The sequence below is a fragment of the Sardina pilchardus genome, chromosome 18, assembly GCF_963854185.1.
Source record: "Sardina pilchardus chromosome 18, fSarPil1.1, whole genome shotgun sequence".
Taxonomy (NCBI): Eukaryota; Metazoa; Chordata; class Actinopteri; order Clupeiformes; family Clupeidae; genus Sardina; species Sardina pilchardus.
Window position 1 is genome coordinate 18,013,613 of NC_085011.1, and position 17,900 is coordinate 18,031,512.

At 45.6% G+C, this 17,900-nt stretch overlaps 1 protein-coding gene across 1 annotated transcript in view; it reads left to right on the forward strand.

Moving 5' to 3' along the window:
- LOC134064485 (protein bicaudal C homolog 1-like) overlaps positions 1-17,900 on the forward strand; it is a 50,819-nt gene that overhangs the window by 15,089 nt on the left and 17,830 nt on the right. Inside the window, exons 3-6 of the mRNA XM_062520410.1 lie at positions 3,961-4,030; positions 9,101-9,180; positions 10,200-10,358; positions 13,259-13,312. Coding sequence (XP_062376394.1) covers positions 3,961-4,030; positions 9,101-9,180; positions 10,200-10,358; positions 13,259-13,312 — 363 coding nt within the window. The remainder of the gene's footprint in view (positions 1-3,960; positions 4,031-9,100; positions 9,181-10,199; positions 10,359-13,258; positions 13,313-17,900) is intronic.

The window sequence follows — 17,900 nt, forward strand, 5'->3', positions numbered from 1 at the left end:
CAAACACTAAAGTAATCGCACAGATGCACACTCATAACCACATCCACAAACGGGGTGTGTGTTTTTTGTGCTCACTGAATGTAGGTCCCTCATAGTGGGGATGTATATAGCTAAATCTGAGATGTGTATACCTTAGGTAAATCTGCTGTGTCATGCCTCAGATGTTTACATTCACCCTGAAATGTAACAGTGGTGAGTGGCCCAGAGCTTTTTCCGCCTTCAACGTATAGCCAACCTAATTTTCCCCCGAAAAAACCCCATCTGACCCACTGCAGAAGTATTCACTGGCCCCCTCAGTAAAAATAAACAACAAACTCTTAAAAAACAGTGTGTGGTCCCGCAGAAATCGCTCGTATGTGCCCCAGGCTGCCAAAAACAGCAGCTGTGGGGAGAGAGAGAAGACAGAAGTTCATGAATGCAGACTTAGAAGAACAAAAGCTCGCTGGCTCGCTCGCTGCCCCGCACCGGAGAGAATGACACTGATGGAGTTGTTGTTATACCTGGCCACGCTCCCGTTGTCTGAGCCCCTGGACGAAAAGGCTGGCCACTCCCTGGACTGCGTTTGCGTTTGCGTCTGTTAGTTCACGTGCCACTCTTGATTGTTTCCCTCACCGCTGGACGCTGGACGGACGCCACCTGGGAATTAGACATTTCCTGACGGGGACATTCTGGGGGAAGATGGAAAGAGTTGGATTGATGGACTGTGTGTTGTGGTTACTGACTCATGCATAGCTTAAGGGAGGTGGAGGGTAACGGACAGAGAGGTGTAAATATCAGCAGGATACGGTTGGATGACCTTTCTGCTGTTAATTGCTCCTTGGTTTTTTTCACCTGTCACCTCCTCTTGTTCCTCTCGAGGACATGAAAGTGCCTGAAAACCCCCCTGAAAGGGAGGAGAGAGAGATTATATGTGCATGTGTGTGTGTGTGTGTGCCCTGACACACACACACACACACACACACACACACACACACACACACACACACACACACACACACACACACACACACACACACACACACACACACATCAACTCTCTCTTCACACACACACACACACACACACACACACACACACACCCCACACACACACATCACCTCTCTTCCCACACACACACACATGCACATATAATCTCTCTCTCCTCCCTCTCACACACCCACAATCATACAAACAGACACACACTCCCACTCCTACTCTTTATGCCCCTGAGACTGATAAAAGTGCGGAAAAGCGGAAAAATAAATTCTTTAATGACACCCAGAACAAAATGTTCCAGCAATGTGCGCTCCAACATGCGGCACTGGGGAGTTAATACATACAGCATGCCTAAGACTTTGTGAAAATGAGAAATATCTTTTTTGTGCCTGTGTATGTGTGTGCGCGTCTGTGTGTGTGTGTGTGTCTGTGTATGTGTGTGCGCGTCTGTGTGTGTGTGTGTGTCTGTGTCTGTGTGCGCGTGCGTGTGTGTGTCTGGTTTTGTCAGCACGTGGGAGTCTCTTGTGGCGTCTCTAAGGTTAACTCATCTGTGGTTTGTCACACTGTGTTAATGAGCTGGTGTTTGGTGGCATAATGAAGGGATCATTTTTAAAGGGATATTTTTTCCCTGTCTATAATTGTGGAAGAGATCCAGAGGGTTTAACATGAACACTAATGCTCTTGTCACAGTCATTATAATAGCAAGGCGCATGAAGCAGCTCTTCAGCCTTAAAGAAAGATAACTCAATTTAGATAGATCTACTGGTACCTATTTTTCTATGTGGATATACGCAGGTATTTGAGACACACACACACACGCACACACTCACACACGCACACACACACACACACACACACACATCATACACAATCACTTAAAAGACGCATTTATGCTAAACAGGTTCATCATGATCTTTGCAGAAAACATTCTGGTTTGTGGTAAAGCTTTGTGCCTTATCCTGTTTTGATGGAATATGGAAATGCTGAAAACAGCCCGGAGTGATTTGGAGAAATGTGAGTGTTGAAAAGTCAGGGGAGAACTATCTTCTGGCCTAAACATACTCAAAACAGTACTTGAGAATGCATGTTAATAACAGGATGACAGGAAAGCACTCCAGCTGTGTGTGTGTGTGTGTGTGTGTGTGTGTGTGTGTGTGTGTGTGTGTGTGTGTGTGTGTGTGTGTGTGTGTGTGTGTGTGTGTGTGTGTGTGTGTGTGTGTGTGTGTGTGTGTGTGTGTGTGTGTGTGTGTGTGTGTGTGTGTGTGTGTGTGTGTGTGTGTGTGTGTGTGTGTGTGTAGAAAGAGAGAGGGAGGGAGAGAATGAGACCATGAACATGCCATGATTTAGAGATTAAGAAATTTGGTGAGCAAGACTTATGTTCCACTGGACCATCATCAGGCACTCCAGTCTCCAGTCTCATTGGATGAATGTCAAAGCACTCCCAGCTGTGTGTGTTTGTGTGTGTGGGGGAGCGAGAGAGAGAGAGAAGAAATGAGAGAGAGAGCATGCAAAAAGTGTGTGTGTGTATGTGCACAGGTGGTAGGTTCTCTCACCCAGTGAGACGCCATCTTTCATTAGGAGGAGCTGTAGCAGCCTGCTGCGTCTGAAGCCTGCCTTGGCTGCTGTGTGTGCATATGCTACTGGCAGTGGGCTGGAGGAAGCCTCTGATGCTGAAGCGTTGACACAGAGAGGGAGAGTTAGGCAGAGCTAAATGCTACACCTGTGCTCAGATCACAGTGCTTTAGGAAAACGCTGATGGATTGCCTCCGTGTTGCGGAGGGAGCGCAAGGCCTGTTTGTGTACATACGTGCTGCTGCTGTGCAATCTGTCCATCTTCTTTTCCTCCTTCCTTCCTTTCTTTTCTTTTCTACCTCTCTCTCTCCATCTTTTTCTGCCTCTCTCCTTGCCTTGCATTCTTTCGATTCTGTCGTCCTTTTTCCTGTTTCTCTCTAATTCTGTCTTCCTTCTCCCACCCCCTCTCTCTCTCTCTCTCTCTCTCTCTCTCTCTCACTCTCTCCATCTGCTATCGTTTAAGTGGGATATGCATGATCTGAGGCCATGGCCAGGCGGCTGCTGTGGACGGTGTGTTGGGGGGTGGGGGGGGGGGGGGGGTGACGACCGTGCCAGCGCCAGCAGAGGAGCTCCTTTGCCAATGACTGGGAATGGGATCAGCCCGCTGCTCACGGCAGCCATTTACACTTTTTCCAGATCAAGCTGGTCTCTAAGGTTGCATATATTTGTCACCAGTGTAGGTGTGTGTGTGTGTGTGTGTGTGTGTTTGTGTGTTTGTTAGGGTGAATTGTGTGTTATGTGTTGTGTGTGTGTGTGTGTGTGTGTGGGTCTGTGCGCATTGAGTGCAATGAGTGTTGCATCCAAGTCAGTTTGTGTTTCTGGCTGTCAGAACACGTGAGCGTACAGTATGTGTGGGCGTGTGCATGTCTATTTGTGTGTTAGAGAGAGAGAGGGAGAGAGAGAAAAATAAAGAGAGAGAGAGGGAGAGAGAAATAAAAAGCGAGAGAGAGAGAGGACTTCCTGTGGTCCTGTGCCGCCCAGACGCATGTTTGCGTGTGAATGAGCGCTGTGGTCAGGGGAACAGGCGGGCAGGTTATTCGAGGAGGCTGAGGAGATCCACATGGCTCAGACTGATCTGATTATGGGACATATTTCCCCAACGAGAGCGCAGCAGAATTCCTCTACAGACCTTTGAAACGCCCCACAGAGCCCCTCTACGCACAGACCCCTCGAACAGGGGCTTGGGCAATCTGGAGGTGTGTGCAAACCATGGCACATAGTGTCCGCTTCATGCATAACCAGAGATGCTACCAGTGAAACTTAGTCTGCAGTCAGCGAGTGTTTACATCTACACCGAGACACTGAAAGTGTGTGATGTTTGTGTTTGTGTATTTGCAATCTTTTTCAATTTATTTTCACGCTATGATGTCTGATTTTCTTATTTGTGTCCACCATTATGTGTTTGACTTTCAGGTGATGGATGAGACAGACACACAAATTGCCTGGCCCTCCAAACTCAAGATAGGAGCCAAGTCCAAAAAAGGTAAACATAGCCAACTGACTCAGCAGTCTTGACGAAGGGTTTGCGAGTGTGGTTCTTTATTAAATTGTGTTAAGTGTGTTCATTATTTGTGACACAGTATGTGAGTATAGTTTATATTAGTCTATGAGCAGATAATGTCTTATTCTGCCAAAGTGGGTAACTTTGACGGCCTTGAATGTCTTTACAAGGGAATTTTCATGCGTAATTGTGTGTGCGTGTTTGTGTGCATGTGTGTGTGTGGATGTGTGCTCTGGAGGTGTCTGTGAGGGCTTACAGTATGTTTGGGAAGGTCGTTCTCTGAAAAAGAAACACACACTCTCGCTCTCTCACTCTCTCTCTTGCTTTCTCTCTCTTTCTCGCTCTCTTGTTCTGTGTGTGTGTGTTTTATGGGTGTCTTGTGTGATGTGACCCCGCGTTCCTCCCCCTCTAGAGAGAGGGGCAGTGCATTGCCATCATGCCAGATGTGGAATCCAACAACATTACGTAACATCCTGACTATAGCCTTGAAGAAAATCAGGACTTTTCAGAAAGAGAGAGAGAGAAATGGAAAGAAGTAAAGAGAGATCAAGTCGGCAAAAAGTAGAGGAAAAAGTGACATATGTCATTAAAACGACGATAAGTCCACAAGACATAGATGCTGTCTTAAAATGGCTTGGCCTTCCATTCTAGATCTAGTGGGTCAGGCAGGGTACCATGAGGTCATTTACCCATATGATGGTTGATGTATGGAATCGCACATGACATGGCAACCATTACGTATGCATCCTTTAAATGAAGTATACATCCTTTAAAAAAAGGCCACACAACTAGAGTGAAGGACATTTTGAATGAAGGAACATTTCCAAAGGGTTAATGAGTAAGGACTGGGGCTAGGGGGAGTTGAAGAGAGCTAATCTCAGCTGTTGTCCATTCAGAAAAGCTGTCAGGGATCCAGAGGGAGTGGGGAGTTCATAGCTGGAGTTCAGACACGCGATAAGTTGGCTCATAACACTGAACATGTTGCGTAAACGCAGAAAACATGGGGGAAAACATGTCTGCCAATCACCGGCCTTTATCTCCTCTGTGACTAAACTATCACACTCTTTATCACCAGAATGACAGATAGACAGACAGACATACGTACAACAGCACACACACACACACACACACACAAACACACACACACACACACACACACACACACACACTCGTACACCCACGCTTAGAATTTTTAGAATGCCGTTATATTACTCTTATGAATCTTTACGAAATACAAAGGAATAGAGCACCACACAGAATTCCTAGACTGACCATAACAATGTGAGGGCACACTATGACCACTCCTTTGACCACTCCAAAGAATAAATCAAGCCAACGAAAAGTTGTTATGCAAGAGCTATAGGCGCTTGTGCTTTCACAGCATCGTAAATCCATCAACACACAGTTGAAGTTGCGAAACACACTTCAATGTCCCTTTTTTTTTAACAGTCATTGCAATGTCCAGCAGTGGAAATGCCTTTGAGCAGGCGTTATCTTGGCCAGCAGATGTGGAGGGGGACTTGCTGTACACCCCAGCCTTTCATCTGATCCCCCCGGTCTCCCCGTTGTCATGGTGTCAGAGTGAGTGACAGTAAGGGTAATGCCACAGGGAAGAGTAGTGAATAGTGTGTGTGTGTGTGTATGTGTGTGTGTGTGAGAGAGTGTCTGTATGCTTGCATCGTACAAGGCGTCACGTCTCGCCCCTATCACTCCCTCCCAATCATGCTTGTCCTTAGAGTCCTGAGGTCACCCCTGGGTATACATGAAGTGCTTGGTGGGTTGGACATGGATGTCCAGCTGTGTGTCTCTGCATCTGTTTATTTATGTTTGTGTTTGTAAGTGTGCATGATGCATCTAACATTTGTGCCATGCCATTCCTCACATCCCTCTCTCTTCCTCTCCCATCCCTTCCTCTTCCTCCGTCTCTCTCTCTCTCTCACTCTCACACACACACACACAAACAGGGGCCGAGGGTAATGATGTACCTTCACTAAAACAAATAGTTTCAAGCTCTGGTGACCGTAGACAACTTTTTGGCTGTCAACCTTTAGTTGCATTTTTTGAAAGAGATTGTGTAACTGAGGGGGAGAAATCTAGTTGTCAATGTTGTATGTTTTCTGTTTCAATGTCCCATTTTCTTCCCCAGTGCTTTCTCCCTCTTGCTTATTGTTCCTTTCGGCCTTACTCTTTCTTCTTAATTTCACCAACCGTCCAACTGTCTACATTTGACTGGTGTTTGTTTCTTGACCGTTAAAGAAATGCAAAACCATGTGCACCGTTCCCAGTATTTTTCCTTTCCTGTGCCCTCTTTTCATCCCCCCTCTCTCCCTCTCTCTCTCTCTCCTGCTCTGACTCCATCTTTCTCTCCTTCTCTGCCTGCCTCTTCCTCCCTCCATCTCCCACCCTGCCTTTCATCCAGCAGCCAGCCCAGATGTGAGGTTTGTGAAAGAGACGTTGTGATCCAACGGGCTCGTTTCACGCTGATGAACCTGCCATGTCTGAGAATTTCTCTTTAACATTAGGACGGGAGCCATACTGGAAATGGCGCTTTTGTTGCCAAGGTTTTTTTTTGTGTTTTTTTTCAATAGGAGGTCAAATGGTTCATTGCTGTCAAGATCAACAACTCAGTTGAAGCTGTTCTGGCCGTGCTCTCCGTGATGTTGTCTCCTCTGTGTTTTGTGTGGGTCCAGTGATCAGGACACTGATACATATCAATTCAAACTGTGGTCCGCTCATCAGGAGAGATGCTGGGAATAGCTACTACCACTGGCTAGACTAGAGTTTAGCGTGGAGCACTGACAGAGTTATGTGAGCATTTGTAAAAACAACAACAGCAGGCATATACTGTACGGACTTGCAGGCATACACACACACACACGTGCACATGCACAGACGCACACACACACACACACACACACACACACACACACATACACGTGCACAAGCGCACACACATGTACACACACACACGTACACACACACACACACACAAACAGACGCTGTTAATGGCTTCCATGTGGCGGGTCCCAATCTGATTGGGCTGGGGGAGTCATGGCGCCTCCTGCTGCAGTTACTTGCTCACTAGAGGTGAAATCTGGTAGCCCCTTTAGCACAGGTGTGTGTGTGTGTGTGGGTGTGTGTGTGGGTGTGTGTTTCTCTCTCTGTCTGTCTGTCTATTTGTCTCACTCACTCTCTCTCTCATTATGTCTGTGTGTGTGTGTGTGTGTGTGTGTGTGTGTGTGTGTGTGTGTGTGTGTATGTGTTGTGTTTGTATTCAGCACACACAGCATCTGCTGCTCCACTGTGCAGAGCCAAGAGATGCGGGTCACTGACATCAGTCCTCCTTGTTGCTTTAGGGTTTGTGCAATTTCTGTGTGTGTGTGTTTTCTCTGTGTGTGTGTGTGTGTGTGTGTGTGTGAGAATCAGTTGTTCTCCTTCACTTACAGTGCTGCAGTGTGCACTGATGTGAGAAGAGGGAGATGAGAATAGAAGGTGTGAGAAAGGAGCAGGCTAAAACAAACAAGAATGACATGGAAATGTTTTCACATAACGTTAATGTAACGAGATGTAAAACGTGATTTAGAGTTCGAGGTCTTATGTATTTTATATGCTATGTGTGTGTGTGTGTGTGTGTGTGTGTGTGTGTGTGTGTGTGTGTGTGTGCACGTGATGGGAGGCCTGCCAGGTCCATTTCAACTTAACAGGAAAGGAGCTATTCATAGGCCATTAATGTAAATGTAGATTCCTCATGACCACTCGTGCTTGGGGAATATTCTGGAAAGTGGAGACTGAAGCTTTTGTGTGGGGATTCTGGAAGGTGTACTTTCACGAAACCACTTCCTGGAAGTGCCCTCCCTAAATACCCATAACCCACTGGGGCCCCGGCAGGATCACATGATTTCTGATAAACCCTACTGGGATATGCCTGTCTGCAGAGCTGGCCCATTGGGTTGGCCTGCACAAAGACTTTAACCCAGATTTTGTGGGGTCTGTTTTCTTAGTTATGTTGCACAGTGTGCTTTTGACCTAGATTTGTGGCTGCACTAGCCTCCAGGTGCAAGTAAAGGCCAGAGGCTTTGCGTTGAATTCTTTACAGTACCTCTGAATGTCTTCCTGAAATAGAATGACCGTGTTTACCTAAGGCTTTGTGACCATGCAATATTAAACCAATATGCCATTTATACAGTATACACGCAGGGCAGGGCAGGCGGGTGTGTCTGTGTCTCTCTTTCTCTCTCTCTGTGTGTGTCTGTGTGTGTGTGTGTGTGTGTGTGTGTGTGTGTGTGTGTGTGTGTGTGTGTGTGTGTGTGTGTGTGTGTGTGTGTGTGTGTGTGTGTGTGTGTATGTGTGTGTGTGTGTGTGTGTGTGTGTGTGTGTGTGTGTGTGTGTGTGTGTGTGTGTGTGTGTGTGTGTGTGTGTGTGTGTGTGTGTTTGTATAAGTGTGCATGGACATGGTTCAGGGGGAAATTGGCATGGTGGTTAAGTGAAAGTTAAGCGGCTTTGACAGGGCACGGTGACGGGCGCCAGACAAGCTGGTGTGATTTCAGAGACAGGATGTGAGGCCATGCACTGACAAATTCAAAGACAGTGCTCTGCTCTGTACGGTTAATTGTGTTTGTGTGTGCAATGTGTGGATGCCTTAAGTAGTCCATTTAATAGGACAGCAAAAGAGGGAGAACAAGAGGAATGAGGAGAAGAGAGGGGTAGAGTTTGGGCGTTTGGGGTACACTACAGGGAAAGTATGACCAGAGGCAAATTAAGGAAACGGGGAGAATAGCAGATGTAAAACGATTGTGTGAACGTCTTTTAGTTTGTAAAGTGGTTTTGTGGTTGACTGTAATTGCTGAAGGAGATGGCTGATTGATAAACGAAATGACTTTTAATGTTTCCGGAAGCGTTTCGTCTCATTCCAACACCCCCATTATAACACTGGGTGGGAAGGAAAGAGGAGCGTGCAGCTGTTCCTCTTACTCATTTCACCTCGTTTTTTCTCTCTCTCTCTCTCCCTCCCTCCCTCAATTTCTTTTTCTTTCTTTTGCTTTTTTGTTCCAGATCCTCACATCAAGGTCTGTGGGAAGAGAGACAATGTGAAAGAGGCGAAAGAGAGAATCATGTCAGTCCTCGACACCAAGGTTAGTAAAAGAAAGCAAACCTGCGGTTACCACGGTTACTGTCTGTGTTGCAGTCTCTCCATGTCTGCTCTCCCCTCATGGAAAAATGGGCTCTCTTCTCCTTCCTCTTGTCTTCATCATTTGCAACTCTGGGGCATTAAAAAGGGGTTTTACGGGAGCGCAACACAATGTAGTAGTCATTTGTCATCATTCTTCCCTTCTTATTCACCATCTTTGGTTTTCCACTCCTGGTCTTTATAATTCCCTTTGACTTGTCAGTGAGCAACTTTCTGTGTGACTCAGTGTTTTTTTGAGCTGGCCATCTAAAAAGTCTCCATTAGGTTATCCCTTGACATGACTCACCTGCACTAATCTATCAGAGTTGAAGTGTCTCATCTGTGTCATGAGACAACCTGTCCTCTGCTGCTTGCCTGCACGGATGTATTTTTTTGTGGAGTGGGAGCTGGAATTAATTAGATGTGACTGTGCGCCTGTGGATTTGCTGTTCTGGAGTTCGGCTCCACGGTTCCACGCCAACCGAGTGTGCCAGGGTGGCGCCGTCCATGCCAGCGAGTCTGGTGTGCATTTAGTGAGCATCCCTGTCTGGCTTCAGCACGGCATTTTGGTGTTCATGGGATGAGACCGTGCGGATTTGACAAAATCCTGGAGGTTTTCATCATGATCCAATGGGTGTCATGAAGTAGTAAAATTATGTGACATAAAAGTGGGTCAAAATCTTTGAACAGTCAGCCATGCAGTTCCTTTGTCACGGAGGCGGTGGTGGAGTAGTGGTTAAGGACCTGGGCTAGCATGTAGCCTGAAAAGATGTGGGTTGAATTACCGTCTTCCACCGTATCCTTGAGCAAGGCACCTAATCTCAAGTTCTAGAGACATTGGTCCTTGTAATATAATTAACATACTGTATGACAGGTGTTTGTTAAACAGATGAATGTAAATGTCACTCTCAGCCTTGTTTTTGTCTGCTCCAGTGTCATGTAACAAGTTTTGACCTCTTAACATCTCACCTTCGACCCCTCTAGAGTAACCGGGTTACCCTGAAGATGGACGTGTCCCACACTGAGCACTCTCATGTCATCGGGAAGGGCGGCAACAACATCAAGAAGGTGATGGAGGAGACAGGCTGCCACATCCACTTCCCCGACTCCAACCGCAACAACCAGGCCGAGAAGAGCAACCAGGTAGGACAGACAGTCTCCTGAATCGCCTATGGTGCCTGTAGCTCCCCTTCTTGATTCTTCCTTACCTAGAGAACACTTGATTTGACCTCATATGGCGGTTTTCTACCGACAGCGAACTCATTCTTGAACCAGTCCCGTTCTAAATTCTTTAAACTGTGGTGCTATCTAGTGAACTAGCCCGCATTTCCAGTTTTGAACTGTACCAAGGATGCGTCATCAAAAACAAAAGTTTATGAGATGCATGAATGGGAGAATGATGTGACAGTTGTCCCATAAAAATGGCAAAACTGATCTGTTTAATGCAATTAATTAATTAATTAGCAGCAACAGTTGATATGGACGGAGAATTCATGCCTTTAGCCTTCTCCCCTCTGAACGGCCGAATGACATGCTCACTCTGGTTCATTAAACCAACTATAGACCTCTGAAGTTCGCCTACAAAAAAGCTGCCATCTTTGAAATTCGGTATCTGGCGATTTTTCCTATGGGAAAATAACATGGGGATTTTGAATTATCGCACCTGTTAAACTCTCGCGGGGACGATAAAGTCTTAAATGCAGACGTTTTCCTGAACACACTTTTGTCCTCTGCCTTCTTGTGCATACTGTGATCTCCGGTACGTGAAGTCGGCACACTTTCATTTTTGCTACCCCAGAGCTAACTGGCTAACTAACTTAATGGCAAGTTGCATCGCAAGTTAGCTCTGGGGTAGCAAAAATCAAAGTCTGCCGCCTTCGCGTACCGGAGATCACAGATTCCTCTCGAAGGCAGAGGACAAAAGTGTGTTCAGGAAAACACCTGAATATCCGATTTTGTCATCCCCGCGAGAGTTTAACAGGTGTGATAATTCCAAATCCCCATGTTAATTTCCCATAGGAAAAATCGTCAGATACCGTAACTCCAAATATGGGCAAAGATGGTAGCTTTTTTGTAGGCGAACTTCAGAGGTCTATTATTCCAAGATGCCCCAGTCTGAACTGGCTTTGGTTGAAAAGCTCCAAGCGGTTCAAATGTTGGTTCACAAACGGGAACGGAGCTGGTTCTCTGTAGGTGGAAAAAGGCTAATAGAGTACTTGTTTGAGTTGTTCCAAGTATGAGTCAAAAGAAAATGACATAGGCTACATTTATCACAATTGCTGAGGTCTGATAGGCCGAAGATTGGATACAGATGGTTACACTGGTATCGCCCATTTAGTGCGCAAAATAAAGTATGTTTACTTATGTGGTATGTGCCCTGGTGCCTTGGATGATGTGGAAACATCTATTTGCATGGGCCAGCTTTGGGGCTTTTGGCTCCTGGCTCTCTAACTGTCTCTTAGATAGCACTTTAGTCAGGAGTAGCTGTTGAAGAGGTCCAAAAGGAGATGACAGTAGAGAATTCCTGCTCATCACAAACAACAGGCCCTCCGTGCATACACACACACAATTCTGTGAACAACACCAGATGGAAAGCCAGAACTTTTTGGTACCAGCTGGTCCCAGCCACTTCGGGTTGTTCAGCCCAAAAGCGCTGATGAAAATTGGCCAGCCTGTGTATGTGTGTGTGTGTGTGTGTGTGTGTGTGTGTGTGTGTGTATATGTGTTGCGCCAGAGTGTGGTCAAAAGGATTATTCTGAGATGCGCTGATGAAAGGGTTGAATTGGAGGTATGAAGAGGAGAGGAATCCTGCCTCTGCTGTGTCATCACTTCGTTTCAGGTTTAATGAGGACAGTTTGTTTTTGAATGCTCCAGTTTGCGCCCATGGAAATTTAGCTGGAGGAGTCGTAAACATACAAGGGTGCTTTGGGTTGAAGTTTTAACCCTTAAAGGAATTATCCGGAGTAAAATGCACTTTAGATCAATTTAGGGATGATTGGGAGTACATACGTTGAGTTGACATCACATCATGTCATTCGGATGTGTTTTGAGAGAGTTCGATTTTACCGTTTTTAGCCAAAAACTCGTTAGCCTGGAAGTGACCGGGGCAAGTCCTTTCGCCGCTACAAAACGCTATTTTTATACCTCTTCTACTGTTCCAAACAACATTACACTTACGTGGTAGTGAGTAGAGGGTTCCTAAAGCCAAACCGAAGTATCCCCACGTCTTTATGTGGTCGGATAGAGAGTCCAGAATGAATTTAATCGAGTCAGTACCTTTCCGGAAATGTCTCTGCTGCAGCTGGGCAACGCTATTACAACACTTTAACAACATTTCCGGGAAAGGTACTGACTCGATTCAAAACACATCCGAATGACATGATGTGATGTCAACTCAACGTATGTACTCCCAATCATCCCTAAATTGATCTAAAGTGCATTTTACTCCGGATAATTCCTTTAAACTGGTACGACGGGAATGTTGGAAATTGAACGTTCTAAAGAATATCTGGGTTCATTGAATTTTAGAACATGGAATTTTAGAACCTTACTGTACGTTGTTGCGGAACAGCATAGAACAGTCTATGCGGAACAGAATCTTCTGTTCGAATGTTCAAAACTCTCCTGCTGAAGGGAATAGCTTTTAAAGAAAGTAGTTTTTGTTTCATCCTGAGGAAAGAATGTGTAACTGGTTTGCATTTGTAATAATTGCACTATATTTAACGTACTATATATACAAATTGAATTTCAGTATATTTAATTTATGAATTGTGTTTATTTCAGATGGGAAAAGTGTAAGTCACACTCAGAAAGTATGTATGTGAATGTGTGTTTTGGCTGCGCGTTCACCTACACTGATTAATTCTCCTGAAAATATATCCCGAAAGCGGACCGCTTGAGTCAACAGAGTAATCACTGCAGATTTATGCTGTGTAAATCCAAATGCAGATTTGTGCTACTGGTGTTTTCCTAGAGCTTTATCAGTGAATTAATCCTCTCATTCTATCTCTTCCTGTCGTTCCTCTTTATCTGTCCATCTGTAGGTGTCCATAGCAGGCCAGCCCGCAGGAGTCGAGGCTGCCAGGGCCAAAATAAGGGTAAGCTTACCTGGAGCGCCGTCACTACAGCCAGAAGCCAGCTCCTCTGTTTCCCCTGAGCAAGGCAGTGAGAACTCAAGGAAACCACCTGCCTCTAGTCTCCTGCTATTCTCACCCTTGTGAAAGTCTCATGGAGAAAAAAAGAAAAAAAAGGGTGTTTTTTGGTTCCTCAGACAGAAAAGCTAAGAGATTCCACATTGAGTCTGTCACAGAGGATTCTGTCCGTAAGATTCTGAACAGAGGCCCTCACCAGGAGCTTAACGGCTGAAGCTGGCCGCTGTAAAGTTTTCGCCAAACTCCTCGCTGGATGGTAATGCTTTCAGCGAGTTAAAAAAAACAATGTCTGTGCGACCGGAGTGAATGGCTTCTCTGCTCTCTCACACATAATTTAACACCACGTAGAGCTCACCGTGACCGCTGCACTGACTCATATCTGTACAGCAGGCCAAATAACACAGAGCCAGTGTTTAGACAATTAGCCTTTTATTTCTCTTTTATAGCTCTTTCTCATTGCTTTCAATATATCAGCCCCATCAGCGCAAAAGAGGTGGGGTTGATTTTTTTTTATGTTGTTTTAATAGTAATATTTCCACATTTCCTGAATGTAGAAGTGAGTGACAGAAGTAGTGTGTGTGTGACACACACTTGTAAAAATTAAACTCAGCACTTCAGAGTTCATACCACACTGTTTTAAAAGGACAGAGGACACTTTATTTTTTATTTTTTATTTTTTTAAAAGGGGATCTTTTGCTAGAACTGCTTCATTTGGTGACTTTCTAACTCTCCAAAGGAACATTCAGGCATTCAGATGCTTTTTAGTCTTCATTTGCAATGAATATGAAACAACTCCTATCTGTCCACAGTGTGCAAGTACAGTACATTCAGTAATGCTACTGTATGCAGCCGTTTGCAGGCCTTAACTATGAATGACCTACCAGGTGAATTGAAGGCTGTTCCTCTCCATGAGCATCTGTGCTCTGTTCAGCGCAGGTTTTCCATTAGCCGTCAGCAGAGCGTGTGGGTCTGAGGCCCTGCTGTTGTTGTCTCTGTCCCCTTACATAATCATCCATTGCATCAGCTGTCAGATGTCAGTTTGTACTCTTGCCTCTGAATCTCCATGCCATCTGACGTCAAGTGTTTTGCTCCATTGGTGCATTGCGTGTGTGTGTGTGTGTGTGTGTGCGTGTGTGTGTGTGCGCGTAGCTCAACATTGTTTTGAGAATGTGTGTTCTGGCTTTTTGTCAGCCTTGGTGTTTGTGTTTTTGTGTGAGACGTGTTTTTGGAGCCGCTCTCCATCAGGGGGTTTACTGCGGAACTGGGGTCTTCTCTCTCTCGGCGCAGTAAATCTACTGTGCGTGTGTGTGTGTTTGTGTGTGTGTGTGTGTGCGTGTGTGTTTGGTGTAGAGGGTGTGGACCATTTTTTTCATCAGATTCGGTGCAGGTCGGTCGGTTGTTTTGGTTTCAGTGACATCAGAATGCATTACGCTCTGCTACTTACTGTACTTACTATTCATTACTTTTCTGCATGCTCATAAAAAAGGTATGTGCCTGGTCTGTGTGTGTACACACATACCTGTGTGTGTGTGTGTGTGTGTGTGTGTGTGTGTGTGTGTGTGTGTGTATACGTGTACGTTTGTACGTGTACATGTGTATGTGTCTGAGTGTTTTGGCAGAACGTGTATGCTCCTGGATGTGTGTGAGCTCTGTGTGACTGTGTGCAGGCTGTACCCCTGAGCCATGCTGTGCTGCCAGGCCCATGAGAGCAGAGCTCAGCCCTCCTCCTTCAGTGCTCACCCGGGCCACAGCCCCACCACAGCCCCACCACCTACAGCCACATATAACAACTGCCCAGCACCTACAGGGTCTGTTGCTCCACTCTCTCCCCCTGATGCCTGGGGTCAAGCAGGAGGCCAGGGTGGGGCTTGCTGTCCGGAGCAGGAGGAATGAGGTGGTCGGATTGTACAGTATTTTTTATCCCCCTCCTTTTTAAACCCCCCTCCCCTCCCCTCTTTCTTGAAGCGAATTCCTCCCCGTGACCACTGGCACATGACTCGGACGGCGTCCAGCCGAGAGCCACAGAGTCTCCGTTCCCCCTCTGCGTCTCTCCGCTCCTCGGGGTGGAAATCTGTAACCGGATGAGTGTTTGTGTTGGTCATCAGGGCTCTCCGTTCCCGAGGCTGACAGGGCTGATTAGGGCCTCCGAAAGAATCACATGCCTCCCGAGCACAGGACCACAGAAACGCTCAACCGTACACTTGTGCTCGTCCGGGCCAAAAGGACGATGTTTGCTGATGATGTCTTTGGACTGATTGCTTTGCCACAAGGGAACCACCCATGTTGTTTTTACAGCGTGCGGTCTTTCAGTGATGGGTCTTTACTGTACTGTGTTTGTCAGGGTCACCTGTCATTTTGCGAACTGGTGAGCAGTCAAACCAGAGACAATGATTTTATGGAAATTATACTTTTGGCCATGCTTAGAAGTAGATAAATCAAGCCAAGCCGCCACAAAACTAGTGCTTTGCAGAGGTAAGAAATTAGTCTGCTTTTCAATTAAATTTGACGACATTTTAAACCACTTTGAACCAAATTTAAAAGTTGGCTTTAAAGTCTTTTTTAACACAAAATAGAATTCCTCAAAATAAATGAATTCCGTTTTAAACCTCAACTGTTAAAAAGCCTTGTTATTGTTTTGGTGAGTTAAGGCCTCAGGGACCCACATGAGCAGACTTCTAGGAAACTTGGGCCCGTATCGTACTGACAAACTAAAAGCTACCATTACTGTTCACAGACATACTTTTGAAAATCTTTATTTTCAAAGCTAGAAAATAGAGTACTGCACTTCTTTGTTGAAATCATCTGAAAAGAATGATCCTTGTTCTTTTTTTGTCCAAAACACACTGTGAAAATCCTCACGGGAAACGAATCATCAGACAGAGTTCAGGATAGAATTGCAGTACAATCATGGTAAACCACAATGATCAGGGTTTTTTTTCTGTTTTAATATGACAGAATCTGCTCTTTCTAAGTCCCAGTGCAAGTGGCGTAGTTCCTTGCGTGCCCCTGCTGTCTTACTTGAAGGAGAATGAGGTAATAAGCAAAGGGATTTTCCATATTTACTGAAGCTTACTGGTAATGTCTCATGCATATTTGCCCATTTAGAAGATTAAGCACCCATATGTTCTATCCTCAGTAGACATAGTCCCGGGGATCAGCAGATTCCAGCACATGGCTGTGAATCTGTTCGTTTAATTAACAAGCTGTGTTAAGCAGGTCACTTTGAGCTAGCCCCTGAGGAGGTTTTGCACTCGGTGTTTAAAGCGTGTGTCAAAAATAGAAGCAAGTTCCACACATGCACTTGCGCATCACCCAAGTCATCAAGCATAGTCTGTTTGTGATGGCAGTCTGTCCTCCGTGTGATTGTCATTTAAACCACATGTTTGTTTGATGAGAGAATGTTAAAAGCGTTTGGTTATAGGATGACTTTAACATTTTTCCCCCATTTCTTCTCTCTCTTTCTAGCTCACACACTCTCACACACCGACATAAACCGACATGTACACACACACACACACACACACACACACACACACACAGGGCGACACTCATGCACCCCATACACGGTCTGTGCCTTCCTTTTTCTCTTTTCTTGCTTTTGCTGTATTAAGGAAACTTGATCTAAATGTTAGCTGTGTGAACATATGGGACTGATCACTGAGCATTTTTGTCTGGTAATTTATACTGTTTGTAGTTCTCAGTCAAGCAAGAGCCTTGGCACCTCGCCGGTATTTTTGTGTGTGAGTGTGTGTAAGAAGCTGAGGAGACCAGAGGCCATTTGTGTATTTGCTTTTGTTTTTGTTATTGTTAGTTTTTGAAGGAAAGTGGTTAGGCGTAGTGGTTAGCAAGTTAGCAAGTCAGCTCCCTCCCCAAGACCCCCTTAGACCCCCCCCAATACCCCTCTCAGCCCTCTTGAGGTCATTGTAGTGAATGGCCCCAGTAATGAATGGTGATTGATAAGTTGGTTTCACCTGGCCTGCTACTCTGCCCTGGGTACTTATGAATATTTATGGCTCTGCCAGTGGACCATGTCAAAATGATGTGTGTGTGTGTGGATCTGCTCGTGCGTGTGCGTGAGTATGTTTGAGTGTGTGTGAATGGTGGTTTAATGAAATGTGATTAGGTGTTGGATGTACTACCTGTACTGGATGTGGTTCCAGTGAATGGTTGGTACAGCTGTGTATAGGTGAGCAGAGTGTGGCCAAGAGCTGCCTCTCCCCTCCAGACTGCTGGCAACATTTAGTCCATTTCCAGCACAGGAGCAACCCAAGACCTCAATGACTGATTGTGCTCCCCTCTCCCTAGTCCCTACTACTCAAGGCACACTCATGAAGGGTCATCATTCTTTCTTTCTTTCTTTCTTTCTTTCTTTCTTCCCGTCTTTTCTGTCCTTTCTGTCATTACTTTCTGTATTGGTTTCCGTTGGACTCTTTCTCTTCCTCTCTCGTCCTCTATCCCTCCATCTTTCTCTCTTTCTTTCTTTCTTTCTTCCTGTCTTTTCTGTCCTTTCTGTCATTACTTTCTGTATTGGTTT